This window comes from Gymnoscopelus braueri (genome assembly GCF_963280865.1).
Source record: "Gymnoscopelus braueri genome assembly, chromosome: 10".
Lineage (NCBI taxonomy): Eukaryota > Metazoa > Chordata > Actinopteri > Myctophiformes > Myctophidae > Gymnoscopelus > Gymnoscopelus braueri.
Window position 1 is genome coordinate 46,282,007 of NC_137611.1, and position 19,704 is coordinate 46,301,710.

Genomic DNA, 19,704 nt, shown 5'->3' on the forward strand with positions numbered 1-19,704 from the left:
GTGTGTGTGTGTGTGTGTGCGCGCATGTGCGTGTGTGTGTGTAGATGTCAGAAGAACGGCGTCCAGAGGAGGATGACAGGGGACCAGGCATGTCTCATCTCATGTTCACAGTGATGGAGGACCTGCTGGAGAAACTGAAGGTTCTGGACTACGAGGAGCAGGTTCTGGCCAAGCACAACATGAAGGCCCTGTCCAGGTACCACCCCGCTACATGGTAGCCAGTGCTGTGTTAGCCCATTCTGCAAGAGAACAAATGGAACCAAATGGACCTTTTACGGGTCCACTGGGTTCCATTTCTACACTCAGAGTTGTACACTTCACAGTGTCTAGCAGATGTGAAGTCCACACACCAGCTCTGACAATGGTGTAAAGTAACTAAGTACATTTACTCAAGTACTGTACTTAAGTACAAGTTTGAGATATTTTGAATTTGCTGGAGTATTTCCAATATTCAGTACTTTTACATCTACTCCAGAGGCAAATATTGTACTTTTACTCCACTACAATTATTTGAAAACTTAAGTTACTAGTTACTTTGTAGATTTGGATTATTATTACAAAACATACATTAGCCACTTCAGCCCTATATACATTTCGGCCATTTGAAAATAGCCGATCTACAAGCTCACAATGTGTCGCGAAGCGACACACTGTGAGCTTGTAGATCTGCTATTTATAAAATAATTGTATACATTTGAAAACTTGTGAAATGGGACATTCTGCATGAGTACTTTCTAGTTTTTGTACTTAAAGTCCATTTTGACGCCAATACTTTTGTACTTTTACAAGTCATTTTTTTTATTCCGGACTTTTACTTGTAACAGAGTATTTCTACATTGCAGTATTGATACTTTTACTTAAGTAAAACATGTGAGTACTTTTCCCACCACCGGACGAAAACCGGTTCTGGAAACGGTTCCAAAATGCGATGGAACTCGTTTCCCGTTCCTCAATGTTGGATCCGGTTCATCCGATTCTAACAGTTCCGGATCCCGACCCTAATCGTCCCATTCTCATAGTTCTAATGGTTTAACCCATTAAGACCTGGAACGCATCTGTGTCACTTTTTGATTTGCGCTAAAAAGCATTATTTTACACTTTGGCTATTCAAAAATAGCAGATATACAAGCTCATAGTGCGGCACTGAGTGCCGCGCTACGAGCTTGTAGATCTTGCTTGTAGATCTTGCTTGTAGATCTTGTAGATCTGCTGTAGAGATTTTTTTTATTTTTTTTAAATGTGTGCAAATCTTTGAATATATATTGTTTTAAAGCGAACATTTTTTACTCTATTCTTTGCTTCTGGGGGGTCCCTGGAACAGTTGAGATGGGGGTCCACGGGCCAAATACATATAACTTTGGGGGTCCTTGACATGAAAAAGTTTGAGCACCACTGATATAGAAACATAACGTTTTTCAGAATACTGTTGGGATTTAGAAGACATTTGTAGAATCCGGCTTCAGGTCTTAATGGGTTTAATGGTCTAATGGTTTCCCCTCCCTCCCCTCCATCAGGCACTACTTTGTGTCCAACCCCTACGTGGCGTCCAACCCGGGCGAACAGTTCTTCATGTTCACCATCATGGCGGCGTGGCTCATCAACACGGCGGGGAGGCCCTTCACGCAGCCGCAGGAGCACGACGACCCCAACGCCACCGTGTCCAACATCCTGTCTGAGCTCAGGGCCTTCGTGAGTACAGCACGCCTCCATCCAAACACCCCATTCTGCTTTTTAACCCATTCAATCCGGGGACGCATTTCTCTGTCATTTTTGATTTTTCGAATAGCAGATCTACAAGCTGCATAGCAAAAAAACGTGAAAATGTGTGCAAATCTTGGAATTTATATATATATTTTGGAAGCGAATATTGTAACTCAAGTCTTTGCTTCTGGGGATTCTAAATGTCTTCCAAAACATTTTTTTGAAAAAACGTATGTTGCTATAATATCAGTGGTTCTCAAACCTTTTTCATGTCAAGGACCCCCAAAATGACAGGTATTTGGCCGTGGACCCCCAACTCTAAATATGTTGTTCCAGGGACCCCCCTGAAGCAAAGATTTGAGTAAAACATTTTTTGCTTAAAAAAATGATATATATATTCAAAGTTTTGCACACATTTTCACGATTTTTCAAAAGTAGCAGATTGTCATGACTACCAACAGCAACAGAAAAAACGAATCTGTTCACTAAAGACCTATATAACATAAAATTAAATGACTTATATGGCACAGATTCATAAACTACAGATGACTTGAGCACATTCCATAATGCTCTTCTGTATTTTACAGTGGAATCATTAATAAGAATGCTTCTTGTTTGGTACCTGCACCAAATGAACACCTTTTGATTGCTGTTTGTGATCAATAATGAGACCCAGTTAGAGTCTGATGTTCCAATACATAATTAACTGTTAACTAATTGCTATTGTTTAACAGTAAACAATAATACAATGGTATCCCTGGCCTATTCTAAGGCAATTCTTTCTTTCTCTTTTTTTTGGCAGGCTAATAATCACATTCTAATTGTCCAGTTTAATATAAAATGTGTTATTTGGTATTCAGTGAGATGTTTTCTTAACTATATAAGCAACAGAATAAGTATCCGGAATTGCAAATACTAAAGTAAAGTGCAGATACTCCAAAATAATTGACTTAAAGGAGCACTTCACCCAATTTGTACATTTGTACAATCCCAGAGTTCAATAACGAGGATTTTACAGTGTAGATTGGGGTCACAGATGAATAATTTGATCAAATGGGGGTTGATGGTCTAATGTACATCATTTTGCTTGTGACCCATTTAGGGTCACAGACCCATTTTTTATGGGTCATAGGTAAATATCCCTTTTTTAAGTTTCCTACGAAATAAATAATACATTTAATTTATTTTTTTCCCCCCACCTCATAGCTGACTTGTTATGCATTCATATCCATGTTAACACTTTTTGAAATATCATTTTGTGTTAGGGTTTCATCTTTCAATATAGTTAGTTTTCAATTATAAAAATGTTAAAATTCACTCATTACATTTCCTATAATGAAGACAATGGATAATGATGTTATCTAGCTATAATAGACTAATATTAGAACACACTTCCAAAAATAAAATACTTGTTTTAGTTTTTTAACTTAAAAAATAGTGACATCTGTGGTGTTAAGGGTAAAAATGTACCCATATACAGTACCATAGAAGGTAAAAAGTCATTTATTTTTCATAAACCCAAACTTTATTTTACTCCTATTAGCAAATGCAAATTGAGAACAAGTTTCTCTCAAACATGTAAATGTATGTTTTTTTATTTTATTTTTTGAAAAAACGTTCAGAACCCAAGATATCATCATTTAAAGATTTGGTGCTCCATTCACTTCTTGTTGAACGTATTACTGAAAAAGGCTGTATCTCGGCTCCTTAGCACTTTTTTTTTACTTTAAAAAAATTGTTGGCACAGTATGAACATATATTTCTTTTTTAATTGGCACTGGGAGAGTTAACACCACGTATGTAACTTTTTTTACAGAGACCATCAGAATGAACTAAAATGGTGGTAATTAATTTTGTTGCGTTAAAATAACTGTTTCTGAGGATATCATGAAGCCTTGTTCCAATAAAGAAATGTAAAGGGTACTTTTTACCTATTTAAACTTGAAAACGGGTAAGAAATTACCCTAACCCAATGGAAGGGATATAGCCTCAATTTACAATCCGAATGCTAGCCCCTTATTTCCGCCTGACAGCAACGTTATGTTTAATTCTGTTCCGTATCGTTATTGTTATTGTTGTCATCCCTCCAAGCTGATAGTGTTATTGTTGTCCCTAGGGCGTAAGGGTGGACTTCCCTCCCTCCAAGCTGAAGGGAGGCTCAGGGGAACAGGTGTGCTACGTACTGGACCGCCTGGCAGAGGAGGCTCTGAAGAGGAAGAACTTTGCCTTTAAGAGGTAACTTTTATGGAGGGAAAAGGTCACTAGAGTTGTTACCGATATCAATACCAGTATCGGAAAAGTTGCCGATGCTGCCTAAAAAGATATCGGTATCGGCGAGTATGCCAGTCTATGCCATTCCGATACCACGTAATTCATCACATGATATGTCATTTACATTAATCAATCATTTTGTCTTTTGAATGCTTCAGTTGATGTTGCACTACCGTTTTATACTCTCGCTGTACTATTTACATTATTACTTTACTAACTTGTAGCTGCACAATTATTAATGGAAACGTTATTTATTCCTTGATCAGTGGTTCTCAAACTTGTGAATTACAAGAACCCCCATATTTCTGTGAGTGTACAAATGGAACCAAATGGACCCGTATCCATTTGTACACTCTCAGAGTTACCCAGAGGATCCATGGACCTCACTTTGAAAACCACTGTCCTAGATTTTTTATTTTATTTATTACACACTGGTATCGGATTGCTACTTGGTATCGACCAATATGCAAGTTATGTGTATCGGAATCGTTATCTAGAAGGAAAAATGTACATAATAATATACGTAGACACTGCACTGGCCCCTGGATCGTAGGTCAACGTCGCCGCCATGTTGGGGTGGGACACTTGTCGGAACTCCACTGCAAGAAATGGTAACCGGAACAGTGGGCACCTGGTATTTCTGGCCACATATTTTTTTTATACTTATTTTGTATTTTATTTTATATTTACATGATTTATTTTGTAAATGAGAGGCCAAATATATATAATAATTTCATTTAAGGCCCCATACTTCTACAAATGCTACAAACCGCTACAAAACGGGTCATATCCAGTTGTTTCGGGGATAAACAAGAAATCGAAGGGTATGATAATGATGTACCGTGCATGTTAAAATCATATATACTTTACATTATTTCCAGCCACTTTCCAAAGCATACATTCTTTATTTTGTTTACATTTTGGGAAACAAACAGCAAATTTAACATTGAGTTGCCCACAAGGTTGAGGTACCCACTGGACCTGTATCCCAAGAAATATGCACAGCGATTTAACTAATTCAAGCTTATTTCAAGCTTGTTGATCCCTGTGCCAGGATTTTGCTATTATCTTACCTTTTCAAGTGGTCACAGAATATTTATCTTCAGTATGATTGGTGTGGTTTCAGTATGATCAGGTGTGGTTTCACAAATGTCAACGAGGTCATTGTGACCTCGTTGACATGTGTTGTTTGATGTTTGAAAATGGCATGGCTCACTCAAAAATACAGTGTTTTTCACAGGAAAATTGTGATTTATTTTCTAGTAATTTTAATAATTTAGTAATAATTTCTGAGAATCGTATGACTGTGTCGATCTTGGTTTAGAAGGCCTTAACTGGCCTTCGATGGAGAAAAAACATAAAACCATAAACTGGTCCAATGCGGCGACAACATCACTTCCTGTTCTTCCCTTCAGGCCCACCTATCCGACAGAAACCACAGAAGAAGAGTCTGTGGTGGAGGACGACGCAGAGCTCACGCTCAGTAAAGTAGAAGAAGAGTTGACGGTAGGTTGTCTCAGCATCGTCTCTGAGCTTTCATATCGTTGCTGTTGGACAGAAACCTCCCATCTACAAATGAATGCCCGACTTGATCATACTACAGCGTCACACAAAAGCATCAAAAGACGATATCATGTCATGACTATATCGTTGCTGTCAGGTGGAAACCTTGTTCAAAACTGTTACTTTTCAGGAAATGAAAAAAAAAAAAGAACCTGTGTTCCAATGGATCAAATGTAGCTATTATTTAGTCACAAGCTCTTGTTAATAGAATACCGTTCATTGGTTCAAAACACAAAGACAAACTTAAAGCTGCATTATGTAACTTTCCTCTTCTACCCCGGATTTGAACCCGGTTTCCTGCGCAAGTGCTGATTTTATTATACCATTGAGCTAATAGAGCCTGCCTGCTTGCTCAGGGGATACATTGGATCTTGACCATCAGGTCAAAATTCTTGTCAGATCCTGTGTCTAGGTGAGACATGACCTTTGACACAATCTAAATGTCTCAATAGAAGAGCAGGGAGACACAATACAACCACCCCAATTGTATAAGTTATATTGTATTGACTGTCGTTTGTCCATCATGACCCCAGGAGGAGCCAGAGGACCAGGAGGAGACCGCCATTGACCTGGAAGTCCTCAAGTCACGCACCAGTCACAACGTGAGTTCCCTCATTAACGCCCTTATTGTCTCTGCAGGAGGCTAGTCGCATGTAAGAGGATCTGTTTGTCTGTCTGTTTGTCCGGAACTAATCTCTGCAAACCGAGAAATAGTTTTTCACATGTTTTTTTTTGTTGCTTTTCTTTTGACATGACAGTAGACTTAGAGAGACAGCAAATATTTTATTTGTTATGTGGCCTTTATTTATACAGTTGAAGCCCCATTGAGATACAAGATCTCTTTGACGAGGGAGCCCAGTTTCAGGTAGCAGTAGAACAAAAAGTTTACAAAACATAGACAAACATATACTTAAAACATCAACGCTTTGAATAAGTTAAGAGTGCAACAAAGTAATAAGGCAGGATAAATAATAGCACTTTTCTCATTTTCTCATTTAAGTAAGGAAGCAGGTGCACTGTTCGAGTGTGAGTCAATCCATATTAACCATGATGGATTCATCAAAAACACCCATCCTTAGTTCTGGTGACTGATATTGTCCTTCTAATATGTGAGGGGGCCGTGTTTTAACTTGTTTTAATTTATCTACATAATGTGTGCCGTTGTAAGCTTGCAGATCAGCTATTTCCGCAATTTTATTTATTCCGAAGCCTAAAAGGCAAATGGAAATAAAAATTTGTATTCATAGGTTCCAGTGTTCAATGCCAAAAATGCAATTAAACCGTTAATCGCAATTATTTGTAAGACAATTCATCGTCAACTTAAAATGTTGTAATCGTGACAGCTCTTGTCACAACACTACTCCTCATGTCCCTTTTTGTGGGTTGTAATACTGAGTGGCGACTGGCGAGTGCTTTGATGACGTGGGCGGGACGGGCAGCAGCTGCTGACTGTGACTAATAACACCAGTTGCATCATTGATCTTTCAGACGCTCCTGTCAGCTGTTGGCCATTAGCATAATGACAAAAGGTCACCTCTGTACAGTGACAGTAATTGGGCAGAACCAGACCTCTGGTCTGGATCACACACTGTAGAGATCAAAGGAGAAGGATGTAGGGCTGGCCAATTAACTCACAATAAATTATATCAATGCCGACGTTTAGAACCAATAACCGACTTGATCTGAAATAATCAAGAAGCAAGTTTATTTGTATGTTTTGGTTTATTTCCTATATATCGTTGCTGTCAAGTAGAAATCTCTTATCTCCATTCATTTTTGTGTTTTTTCGTAAATTAATGCCCTACTTGATCATACTACAGCGTCACACAAAAGTATCAAAAGTAGCAGATCCGCAAGCTCGAAATGCGGCACGAGGTGGCGCGTTTTGAGCTTGTAGATCTGATACTTTTGCTGTTTTTTAATTTGAATCCTGAAATGCAACAGTTTTGAACATAATGAGGTTTCAACCCGACTGAGACAACATTTTGATGCATTTCTTATGCAGTATATCAACTAATCATCACCTGCTCAAATTTGGAGATGACCCAAGTATGTAATCAATATGACGTCATCAATACGCCAAAAGCTACATTTAAAGACCCTCATTATATTCACATTAAAACATTATAAAGAACCCGTAAACTTGCACTCTTGGGTATAGCACAGACACCTTGGCAGACGACTGGTGTATTAGTTAGGTATTATTATGCCATCAGTGACACTGATGACATCACTGAAACTGACCTGAGCGTGTCATCAGGTGAGGTGTTTGGCCCCGCCCAGAGCCATTTAAGGAGAGTTGCGTCACCTTCGTTCACTTCATCGGGCCAGTCTTCTACAGAGCCTTCTATTGGCTAATAGTGACAAAGCCCTGAACCCAAACCCAATACCCAAAACAGGGCATTTCCTGTTTACCTGGTTCTTTAAAACAGAAACATGGATGTGGACATGGTTGAAGAGGAGACGGCGGTGAAGAGCTACGAGCTGCCGTGGGTGGAGAAGTACAGACCCGTGAAGCTGCACGAGGTGGTGGGAAACCACGAGAGCGTCGGCCGACTGGAGGCGCTGTCCCGCAAGGGGAACGTCCCCAACATCCTCATAGCAGGTCCTCCCGGCACCGGCAAGACCACCAGCATCCTGTGTTTAGCCAGGGCTCTGCTCGGAGCCTCAGCGAGAGACGCCGTGTTGGAGCTGAACGCCTCGAACGACAGAGGGATCAACGTGGTGAGGAATCGAATCAAGGCGTTCGCCCGGAAGAAAGTCGCCCTGCCCGCGGGACGGCACAAGATAATCATCCTCGACGAGGCGGACAGCATGACGGACGGAGCGCAGCAGGCTCTCCGTCGAACCATGGAGGTTTACGCCGAGACGACCCGTTTCGCCCTGGCGTGCAACGCCTCGGACCGGATCATCGAGGCCGTCCAGTCGCGCTGCGCCGTGCTGCGCTACTCCGCTCTGAGGGACGAGCACATCCTGGCCAGGCTGCGCCAAGTGGCGGAACTAGAGAAGCTGAGCGCGTCCGACGGCGGCCTGGACGCGATCGTCTTCACCGCGCAGGGGGACATGAGACGGGCCCTCAACAACCTCCAGGCCACGCACGCGGCCTTCGGTCACATCGACGGCGAGAACGTCTACAGGGTGTGCGACGAGCCGCACCCGGTCCTGGTGAAAAGCATGCTGGGATACTGCGCGGAGGCCAACGTGGACGAGGCCTACAAGGTCATGGAGCAGATGTGGGCCAAGGGTTACTCTCCGGAGGACATCATAGGGAACGTCTTCAGGGTGTGTAAGAGAGTCCAGATGCCTGAGGACTTGAAGCTGGACTTCATCAAGGAGATCGGTTACACCCAGATGAGGGTGTGCGAAGGCGTCGGCTCTCTGCTGCAGATGGCAGGTCTGCTGGGGAGACTGTGCAGTAGAGCTACTGCTGCTAGCTAGAACCACCATGTATAGAGGCTCTATGCACAGCAGCCATATTGGAAAGAAATTGGGCCTCTGCCCTTACTTCCTTCAGAGGTACCAATGATACTAATGAAGGCTCTGTTCCATTCTGGTCAAACAGAGTCAGGGTGCTGATATTGTGCATGTTGGCTCACTGGAAACACTGCTACACCAGTGGGTTTCAAAGTGTGATCCAGGGACCCTCATGGTTCCTTGAGGGGGTTCCAAATGGCCCCTTACCGGTGTGTAACTCTGAGTTATGGGGGTCCTTGAAATTAAAAAGTTTAAGAACCACATACACTAAATAGATCAGAGCTATAATTAGTAAGACCAGTGAAGGAAATAAGGAAGAGGCCCAATTTCTTTCCAATATGGTCACTGTGCACACGTTCATCGCCTCTACTACTTATCTATATAATATTAGAGTGCAACAGGTAAACGAAATAAATGTAATCGATTAAGAAATATTGGTAATCAATAATTTAATCAAACAGGAACGATTCAAGTTACCCATTGAACCCGTCTGTCGGTCTGTGTCCCTGTGTCTTTATGCCCATATATGGAGGGAATAAAGAAATGTGTAAACAGAGCTGTGTTACATTGCACAAAGAATTGTGCATTAAGCTGTCAGAAACAATATATACACACTATTACACACACATAGGAAAGGTAAGCAGACCGTTGGGACAAATAGCATAACATTTCAATGTATTTACTATACTATACACAGTATAGTATTTTTATTCACCGAGATCAGCTCGGTACAGATAGTGCAGCAGTGCATATGCTTAGTAGTCTGAGACCTGAAACCGATTCTACATGTCTCCTAAATCTCAACAGTATTCTGAAAAACGTATGTTTCTATATCAGTGGTGCTCAATCTTTTTCATGTCAATGACCCCCAAAATTATATGTATTTGGCTGCGGACCCCCATCAAAATATCTTGTTCCAGGGACCCCCCAGAAGCAAAGATTTGAGTTAAAAATGTCCGCTTTAAAAATATTTGCACACATTTTCAGATTTTTCAAAAATAGCAGATCTACAAGCACGTAGCGCGGCATATGAGCTTGTATATCTGCTATTTTTGAATAGCCCAAAGTGTAAAATAAGGCTTTTTAGCTCAAATCTAAAAATGACACAGTTCCAGGTCTTAATGGGTTAATGTTTCCTGTCACAGCAGCTCGGTTCGTCATGTTTTCAAACTTTGTGTGATTGTAATGGGGAAGTATGTGTCCCATATTGTCTGTCTTCTCTTGGGAGCCAGGTCTGCCTGTGGCGGGCCTTTCTCCATCGCAAGACTGTGCTCACTGAGTCTTGTACATATTCAAGGCTTTTCTTTGTTTTGGATTAGTCACAGTGGTCGGGTATTCTGCCACTGTGTGTTCTCTGTTTATGGCCAAATAGCATCCTAGTTAATCCATTAAGACCGGGAAAGCATCTGTGTCATTTTTAGATATCTTTGGTTATTAAACAAATAGCAGATCTACAAGCTCATAGCACGGCGCCGAGTGCCACGCTATGAGCTTGTAGATCTGCTATTTTTTGAAAAAAACGTGTACATTTGTGCAGATCAAATGTATTTTTTTAAAACATTTTCTTTTTAATCAAATTTGCTTCTGGGGGTTCCTGGAACGAAATATTTTCAGATGGGGGTCCGCAGCCAAATACATATAATTTTGGGTGGTCCTTGACATGAAAAAGTTTAAGCACCACTGATATACAGTAGTAACATTTATTTTTCAATTCTTTTTTTCTTAATTTTTTTTTAATGGGTTAATCTGCTTTTGGGGTTGATTCTTTCCAATGTGTCACATAGCTTTCTTTTTGTTTTCTCATCATTCGGTTTAGTCCAGTGGGGGTTTCTGTGCTTGTGTTTGTGCACAGTCCCAGAACCAGCTGGCTGAGGGGGGGGGGCATCTCTCTAGGGTTCCTCTTTACGCGAGGGCTTTGTTTTGATTGGTTGAATACTTTATTAACAGTTTGCAAAAAGTACAGAGGCACAGTTATACAATAATGCTAAAAGGATAACACAAAAACCCCTGAGGGCTTGTTTCCATTGTGGTCATGTGTATTCAATTCATCAAGACGTATGAAGACATACAATATACAAGAAATCATCAACACTAGGAGCAGTAAAAGTATATTTACAGAAAAACAGTGTGGGGTCATTTCTTTTGGCAAGTTAGAAGACTTCTATAAGAAGTCTTGGTCCAGTTGCCGATTGCAGTCAGATGCTCTTTTATGGCGGTTTTGAAGGAGGGTAGGGAGTCACTTTTTGATGGCTGTTGGCAGGGCATTCCACATTGTGGTGGCATAACAGCAGAATCAATAAATTCATCCCCATGTGTTTGCCGAATCTGGGGCGAATGAGATAAGTCGAGCTCCCTCATGGTGTTGTGGCCATGGGCGTACATTATGTTACATTATGGAGTGTGTCCGGGTCACTTTCTATTACCTGTAGGTGGTTATGAAATGTAAATACTTAATTTTGATAATGAGCTGGTATCGTCCTAGTTCTGCTCTAACACTCTGTGTGCAGGGTCTCAATTTGGTCTTTATCCCATTTTTCGAAATGTTGGTTTGGCAAGTGGCCTGCATATCTCACAACAACTGTATAGAGGGGAAACTGGTTCTATGTCACTGAGTCTCATCTCTTTCTCTCTCAGGAATCGGATCAGTCAGGTAAACCAGCAGTGATCTTGGAGTCGACAGTGGACGCAGCAGAGTGGAACTTGGAGTTGGAGAGAGTCCTGCCTCAGCTCAAAGTCACCATCAGAACTGACCTGAAGGTACAGTGCCACACGTCACACCATCGAGGTTACTAGAGGTCCAAATGGAACCAATAAGGGTCTGCAGCTCAGAGAGCTCTTCTGTTTGTACACTCTCAGAGTGACATTAACACTTGGGTATTTTACACAACGACAGACAGATAGACAGACAGACAGGCAGACAGATAGGTATATGAGGATTTATAGATATTTCTGGACAACCGCTAATCCGCCCGACTTCCCACTCAGCACTGCTCTCCCTCGGGGTCCTCTGCGATGCACATGCACAAGTTTGAAGTCGGTCGGACAGATGGTGCTCGAGATACGCAGGGGACATACACACAAACATGTCAAGCATTTGCAGATGTACTAGTGCGAGGCCTGGACGCATGGGCGGTTATTATGCAATACCTGTTGAAGTTAGTGCAATTCCCTTTATCATGGTACTTGTTCCATACTAGGAGGCCAATCTAAAAGAAAAGAAAAAAAACTTTCTTCTATCCTATTGGTCTGCCAGAAACTTTTAGAAGAACAGTTATTCTGTAGGATAAAAGTGGTGTTATCTCCAGTCTCTAGAGAGAGCAGAACCCTGCTCCACTCCAGGTTCAGCCTTTTGAAAAGAGTTTCCACTGAAGTCCACTTATAGGTTGTTATTCTACAAACCTGGGTTTCTATTAACAACTTCAAAATGGATTTGTTAACCTTTTCTTTTCACTTTTTCAGTGACTGCTCACTCAGGGTGCAGAACTGTACACACTGTTAGTAAAGTTGAAATTGGTTTGAAGAACTGTGTGTGTGTGTGTGTGTGTGTGTGTGTGCGTGTGCGCGTGTAATAGTTTTACTATTCTTATGAGAGCGAAATGTCCCCACAAGTATAATAGTATTTGAGAAATGGACATTTCTCAAATGTTTGGTGTTACACGCACCAAACATAGCAGATCTACAAGCGCTGTTGTTGACGTTATGTTGGTATTTGTGTGTGTAGGATTGGAGGGTCCATGTAGACCAGATGCACCAGCACAGAGACGGCATCAAATCATCACTGAAGGAAACTAAGGTAGATTATTAATATTATTCCCACATTGAGAACCAGTACCATACAAGACAATTATGAATGAAGACCTGATGAATCCAAGATGGCAGCAGGCAGTCAAGGCCCTCTTTGTTCACATTGTTCTAAAATGTCCAAAACCTTTCCTTTTTTTAATTATTCCTTCTTTTTATATAAAACTAGTGAAAATAGCAGATCTACAAGCTCACAACATGTCGCAGTGCGATGCGTTGTGATCTTGTAGATCGGCTATTTTCACTAGTTTTATGCGACGCTCTTGTATGACAAAGGTGGGCATTAATTTACGTAAAATGATAAAATGTTGAAATACAGAGATAAAAGGTTTCTACCCTACAACAACAAATAGCTCTTGGAGTGCTTGGCTTCAGGCTCTCTACCGCCACCTTGTGGATTTCCAAAGAACAAGTTTTCCCTCTCTCATTCCTTCACCGTGTCTTTCTGTCATAAAGAGAATTAAATCTATTGTCCGGGGGCCATCATCGATCTGACCATTTACTTTGGTTGCCTGCCATGCAGTCCTTCTGGGAACTGAAGTCCATCCGCTATTGCACTGATTGCAACTTTCAATGCTTAAAAGCTTTGAACAAAAAGCGTGGAATCACAATGTATACAGGATGCATTGTTCCCTTCCCACCAAGAGCCTGAGTGCTGGCTGCATAACAAACACTTTGCTTCCTACACTTTAGCTGGAGTTGAGTTTGTACATTTGTTATGCAGCTTTTAGAGTTTAGCTGTCCCGGATTGAAAGGTATAAAGATGTATAGGTTACAACAGGTCTAAATGGTTTAAATGACAAAAAGAAAGAAAAATACAAAAGTTGTTTTCTGCCTGACAGCAACGATATACAGTATAAGTGATCTGTCAGCGCATTTTCAAACCGCACTTTCATGCATGCACATATGTATGATTGTTCACGTAGTACAGTACCAAACATCTGGTACTGGTCTGCAAACAAAAATTGCACAGGTCAGATATGATAAATATATAAAGAAGTGACTGACATATTTAATCATGTTATACTAAGAATAGCAGAAATAACCAACCTAGAAGCCTCATCACGCTGTGAGCTCGAAGATCCGCTATTTCAGCTACTTTTGAAAAATGTTTGAAAATGTATGAACATTTTTCAACCTGGAAACGATTGACGATTATGATGATTATACTAAATAATTGTGATTAGGCGATTGTGTTACCATTGTGACAGGACGTGTGTGTGTGTGTGTGTGTGTGTGTGTGTGTGTGTGTGTGTGTGTGTGTGTGTGTGTGTGTGTGTGTGTGTGTGTGTGTGTGTGTGTGTGTGTGTGTGTGTGTGTGTGTGTGTGTGTGTGTGTGTGTGTGTGTGTGTGTGTGTGTGTGTGTGTGTGTTCAGGGCTACCTGGACAAGCTGCAGGACGACATCGCTAAGACGTTGGAGAAGGTGAGCAGCAGAGAGAAGTACATCAATAACCAGCTTGAAAATCTAATCCAGGAGTACCGCAACGCTCAGGCCAAACTCAGCGAGGTATGACATCACACCATCTGTGACATCACACCATCGATGACATCACACCATCTATGTACACTGAGTAATACCACAACGCTCAGGCCAAACTCAGCAAGTTATGGCATCACTCCTAGATGCAGACAAACACGTACTTGGTCATTTGTTCTCATGTTTCTGTTTTGCTTAGGCTTGTTTTTCTTGACCACAATATGTAATTTAGATAGCATGCTATTTAGACAGATGCTAGGTTCATTGTTTACCTGGTACCCTTTAGTTTCAACGTACAGATTCTTCTTCTTGATAGTGTTTTGTTTGGACTGATACTAGATTCTTGAGATCCTAGTTTCTTGAGGCACTACACTTTCTCTCTGCATTTGATGTATGTGATCACCCTGCTTATTATAAGTCACTCTGGGTAAGAGTGTCTGCTAAATGCCTACATTGTATATCACTCTATCTATGTAGAATACTGCATTGCTCAGGCCACACTCAGTGAGGTATGCATGGATTAAAGTTCTCAGTCATTTGGATTCCATAGAGGCCAGCGTGTGTTTTTCTTGGCTCGTAACTTTTAACACGGCTGCTCTGCACCATGTGGCTGGTAACGTCAAGCCCTACACTATTAATAGATAGTATTATTCAACGCTAAAACATTCTAATGATGCGATGCATTGTTACTATGTGTGTGTTTAAAGGTGCTGTAAGGGAATTGTTTTTGTTAAAACAAAAAATAATTGTAAAAAAAAGTGAAAGCTCTATATTTTGATAGTAATCAGTGCCATAGAGTGCTCGTTCAGTAACAGGGTTACTGCTGCTTACAAGCTTACAACCTGTCTCTTCAACTCTGTAGTAAACTGAAAATTATCTCCTGTATCCTGTGTTCTCTCTCCAGATTGGATCAAATTGGTATCCCAACCTGAAAATGGATTTTCCTGTTTACTAATGGAGATACAGGGAGACGCCTGTTACTTAGCAAACACTCTATATCAATGATTACGATCATACTATAGAGCACTTATTATAACATTCGAATACAATCGATTAGTTTATTAACTGTTTACCTCAAGAATGATGACCCTTATCGTACCACAGAAAAAAAAACTATTCAAATTGAGACAGAGAAATTCAAAGTTTAATTGATGTATGATTTATCCTTGTGTCTCCAGGCCAAAGAGCGCTACCAACAGGCCAGTGGAGGAGTGACAGAGAGGACCAGAGTACTAGCAGAGGTCAGTTGAACAACATGCTGGTTCTTAACCACATCGACCCTAGCTTCCCTATTCTGGGGGGGGGGGGGACGGACATTCGGCGAAGATAGGAGATCTACAAGCTCACAAGCTTGTGAGCTTGTAGAGTTCCTGTTCCAGTTTGTTTTTCCCATAGATTTGTTTGATTGGAAATCAAATCATATCGTCACTGTTGGCCAGACAACTTTGTATGTCCAGTACTGTTAGTTCTTTGGAACTGGAAAAAAAGAACCTGTGTTCCAATGCATCCAATGTAGTTATTATTTAGTCACAAGCTCTAGTTAACACATTTCATTGGTTCAGTATGTATTAAAAAAAACACACACACAACCACAAAGTAGCGTAAACAGACGATCTACAGGCTCACAACGCGTCGCATTGTAGATCAGCTATTATCGCTACTTTTGCACATACACTATCGTACGACATACAGCATTAATTTATGGAGAGAAAAAAACAACAAAAGTTGAAATATGGAGAATCACTTCTCAAAAAAAAAAAGTGTGATGAATGGTGTGACAACAGGGGCTCTGATAGAGGAAACTAGTGGATAACACAACTGTGTGTGTGTGTGGATAAGGATAAGGATAATTCCTTTTAACAGGACGTTCATGAAAGTCCTTGCGGGCTTGTTTCCAATGAGGGCCTGTGAGCAATTAGGGGTTAAGAGTCTTGCTCAGGGACAAATTTCATTTCATCGACACATATGCTGGTGTGGCCTGGAATCGTACCTGGGGCAACCAGGGCCTCTGGCTCCCTAGGCGGGCTCACTAACCACTCAGCTATGGCCGCCCCGTGTGTGCGTATGTTCCTAGATTACTATTTGGTTTGTACCTTGCTTACTGTAAATCGCTCTAGATTAAGAGTGTCTTCTAAATGCCTAAAGTGTGTGTGTGTGTGTGTGTGTGTGTGTGTGTGTGTGTGTGTGTGTGTGTGTGTGTGTGTGTGTGTGTGTGTGTGTGTGTCTGTGTCTGTGACTGTGTGTGTTTTCAGATCAGCGAGGAGCTGGACAAGGTCAAACAGGACATGGAGGAGAAAGGCAGCAGCATGTCTGACGGAGGTGAGACTAGTTTTCAGTGGACACACACACACACACACACACACACACACACTTCTAGTTAGTGAAATAGTAGAAGAAGCTGTCCTGTAAAGAGTTTATTTAGTGTGCTCTTATTTCACTCTACACAAATCAATTCGGCAAAAATAGCAGACAAGCTCACAACGCATTGCAACACAATGCATTGTGAGCTTTTAGATCAGCTATTTTTGGCAAACGTTCCCCGCAGAATAGCAATGCCGGGGGTTCAAGTGGTTAACAAAAGTGGCATTTTAAGTTTTGAGCATATTTTGAATTGATTATTACTATCGTTAATCGCAATTCTTTTTTGCCACATTAATCGTGACGTGTAATTTTCATATCATCCCTAAGTACAGTATCCATCTGTGTTGCCCTGTGTGTTTCCAGCTCCTGTAGTGAAGATCAGACAGAACGTGACCAAGTTGAAGCAGGAGGTGGTGCAGATGGACATCCGTATGGGCGTGGTGGAACACACACTGCTGCAGGCCAAGCTCAAAGAGAAGAACAACATGACCCGAGACATGCTGGCCACTAACATCCTGGAAAACACTGCAGGGTCATACGCTTAAGATCCTAGCACCCACCCACCCACCACAGTCCAACATGACCAGATCCATGCTGAGTGCTGACCACCAACAACTCTTCTCCTATAGTGCAGGGGACTCCCAAACTCTTTCCATGACTCTCCATCCATACTGGACGGCAAAGCTAGGAGACATGGAGAATGCCTTTTGAGCTGAGGAGCTCTTGCCTCTTGGGACTTCCTCTTTCTTTGGTGTTTCGACCAGCTGGACGTGGTTTTGAGGTTAGGTTATAAGTGGTTCCAGTGGGTCGGGAACCATTTGTGGTCGCGGACCAATTTTTATGGGTTGCGACTGGCAAGTAAATATCCCTTTTTTTACTTCTTATAACAAATGTAAACAAATATTTTCAATTTTTTTTTTTTTTTTTTTCCCCCACAATTATTCATTAAAAAAATCCATTAAAAAAAACTTCAGAAGTAAGTAAAAAACATCGCGATGCGACGCGTTGTGAGGTTGTAGATCTACTATTTTCACTAGTTTGGGGCCCGGGGAGACATCAATTTTCTCTTTTGGGTCACGACAAAAAAAGTTTGGATATCATGTCCATAGCGCTGCACAGCATGATGGCCGCACTGTTCCAATCTATCAACCATGAGGTGCTCACTGCTCAAACGCCCTGTCATCTGCGTTATTAGCACACAAAGCTTAGCTGAAACAACATTAGGTAAATCGGGTTCAGGACAATTAGCCAGTCAAGGCCAAAACGAGAGGTGTTTCTATGAGAAAGAAGTCTCATTCCCCCTCCCTGGACTCCCTCTCCTCTCACGGTAGAGCAAAAATGGTTAACAATAATGACATGCCCAAAATAGGGGCACCAAGTTTAAAGAGGTTAAACGGGCACAATAGTCTTGTGTGTTTTCATTTGAATTGAAATAAACAAAACAATACTCATTGTTTTTTTTTATGATTTTTATTGTATTTATTAGTAGGGGTAACCACATGGACCACTGTTTGATGTATTCTGTTGACCTCAGGGATACAAGAAAACGATACCAACCTGCATCGGAATGTCAAGTCGACTCTGTGTTATTTGTATTACACATTTCATGCAGGTGCAAACTCGGTGTGCTTCACATCAAAGGTAGGGCCGCAAACAAGGGACAACTCCAGATATTTACATACTAGTCCATTATCTAGACAACAATACCATTTTTTTAAATCATTATATATGGAAATGACTTAAAATGAAAGAGGTTTTGAAAAAGTGAGTGTACAGGTAGCAGAATGGAATTGCGCGGTAATGATATCGTGAATGGAGGACGTGGCTAGTTGTACATTTACTGTATATTGACTGTGCTTGGTATAATATTGGCCTATAAATGTACATTGTAAATGTCTATCATTCAAAACCAGCTATATCTGCAATGCTCTTTACTGTTGATTTTGTAATTACATTTATTTTGATGATATACGTATTCTTGTATTTGTTTCAACTAACAGAGTTTGGGTGAGTTTACCAGGGTGGACCTCTCTGACCCCTGACACTAAACAGCTCACCCTAACCTCCCATCCACACAGTATTTAAAACTCTTCCAATCCACATTCACATGGTACGATATTAACGCATTATGACCGGAGGCCGATTCTACAAAGGCCTTCTAAATCTCACACTTTCAAGATTTTTCTAAAATGTTCAAAAATAGCAGATGTACAAAGCTTGTGGGCTTGTAGATCTGCTATTTTTGAATAGCCAACACAACAATCTAAAATGACACTGATGCTTTCCCGGTTTTAATGGGTTAAACACACACACACACGCACACGCACACACACACGCACACACATATATACATCAAAGACCTGGGCGAACAGAAAGGTCTTGTAAGTCAGATTTTTCTTAAAAGAGGACAGATTGTGCAGATCTCAGGTCAGGTGTGAGTTACATAACTAACTATATAACTGGTTACTTTCTCTACATGTAAGCATATTTATGCACAAAATAACTACACAAAATCTCTTATTTCTCCATTGGATCCCAGGATAAAACAATGAGCCTCCATAGAGTACAGTAGCTGTTGTTTTGAACTTGCTTTTATTCAGTAGTGGAAAAAACATTTCTTTACTTAAGCAAAAGTATCAATACTGCAATGTAGAAATACTCTGTTATAAGTCCGATAATAAAAATGTACTTGAGTAAAAGTACAAAAGTAAAATTACGCATTATGCAGAATGTCCAATTTTACAAGTTTTAAAATGTATTAAAAAATCTTTTGAAAATAGCCGATCTACAAGCTCAAGCAACGCATTGTGAGCTTGTAGTTCGGCTATTCTAGCCAAAGTAGGGCTTAAGTGGTTAATGTATGTTTTTTTTAAATAATAATCTAAATCTAAGTAACTACAGTAGTAACAATTTTTTTTATTTTAGTGGAGTAAAAGTACAATATTTGCCTCTGAAATGTTGTGGAGTAGAAATAAAAGTAGAGACAATTGGAAATACCACAGTAAAGTAAAGGTACCTCAAAATTGTACTCAAGTACAGCACTTGAGTAAATATA

General features: G+C 40.8%; 2 protein-coding genes across 2 annotated transcripts in view; both read left to right on the plus strand.

Moving 5' to 3' along the window:
• Positions 1-18,567, plus strand: part of ift57 (intraflagellar transport 57 homolog (Chlamydomonas)) — a 19,277-nt gene extending 710 nt beyond the window's left edge. Inside the window, exons 2-12 of the mRNA XM_080439335.1 lie at positions 45-196; positions 1,515-1,689; positions 3,818-3,936; positions 5,388-5,478; positions 6,069-6,137; positions 11,644-11,766; positions 12,731-12,802; positions 14,187-14,318; positions 15,467-15,529; positions 16,541-16,607; positions 17,013-18,567. Coding sequence (XP_080295461.1) covers positions 45-196; positions 1,515-1,689; positions 3,818-3,936; positions 5,388-5,478; positions 6,069-6,137; positions 11,644-11,766; positions 12,731-12,802; positions 14,187-14,318; positions 15,467-15,529; positions 16,541-16,607; positions 17,013-17,194 — 1,245 coding nt within the window. The 3' untranslated portion in view covers positions 17,195-18,567. The remainder of the gene's footprint in view (positions 1-44; positions 197-1,514; positions 1,690-3,817; positions 3,937-5,387; positions 5,479-6,068; positions 6,138-11,643; positions 11,767-12,730; positions 12,803-14,186; positions 14,319-15,466; positions 15,530-16,540; positions 16,608-17,012) is intronic.
• On the plus strand, positions 7,972-8,973 carry LOC308092803 (replication factor C subunit 2-like; the record flags this gene model as incomplete). Its single annotated transcript, XM_080438900.1, has 1 exon — positions 7,972-8,973. The coding sequence occupies one exon, from the start codon at positions 7,972-7,974 to the stop codon at positions 8,971-8,973; it is 1,002 nt and encodes a 333-aa protein (XP_080295026.1).
• Positions 18,568-19,704: the final 1,137 nt, after the last annotated feature.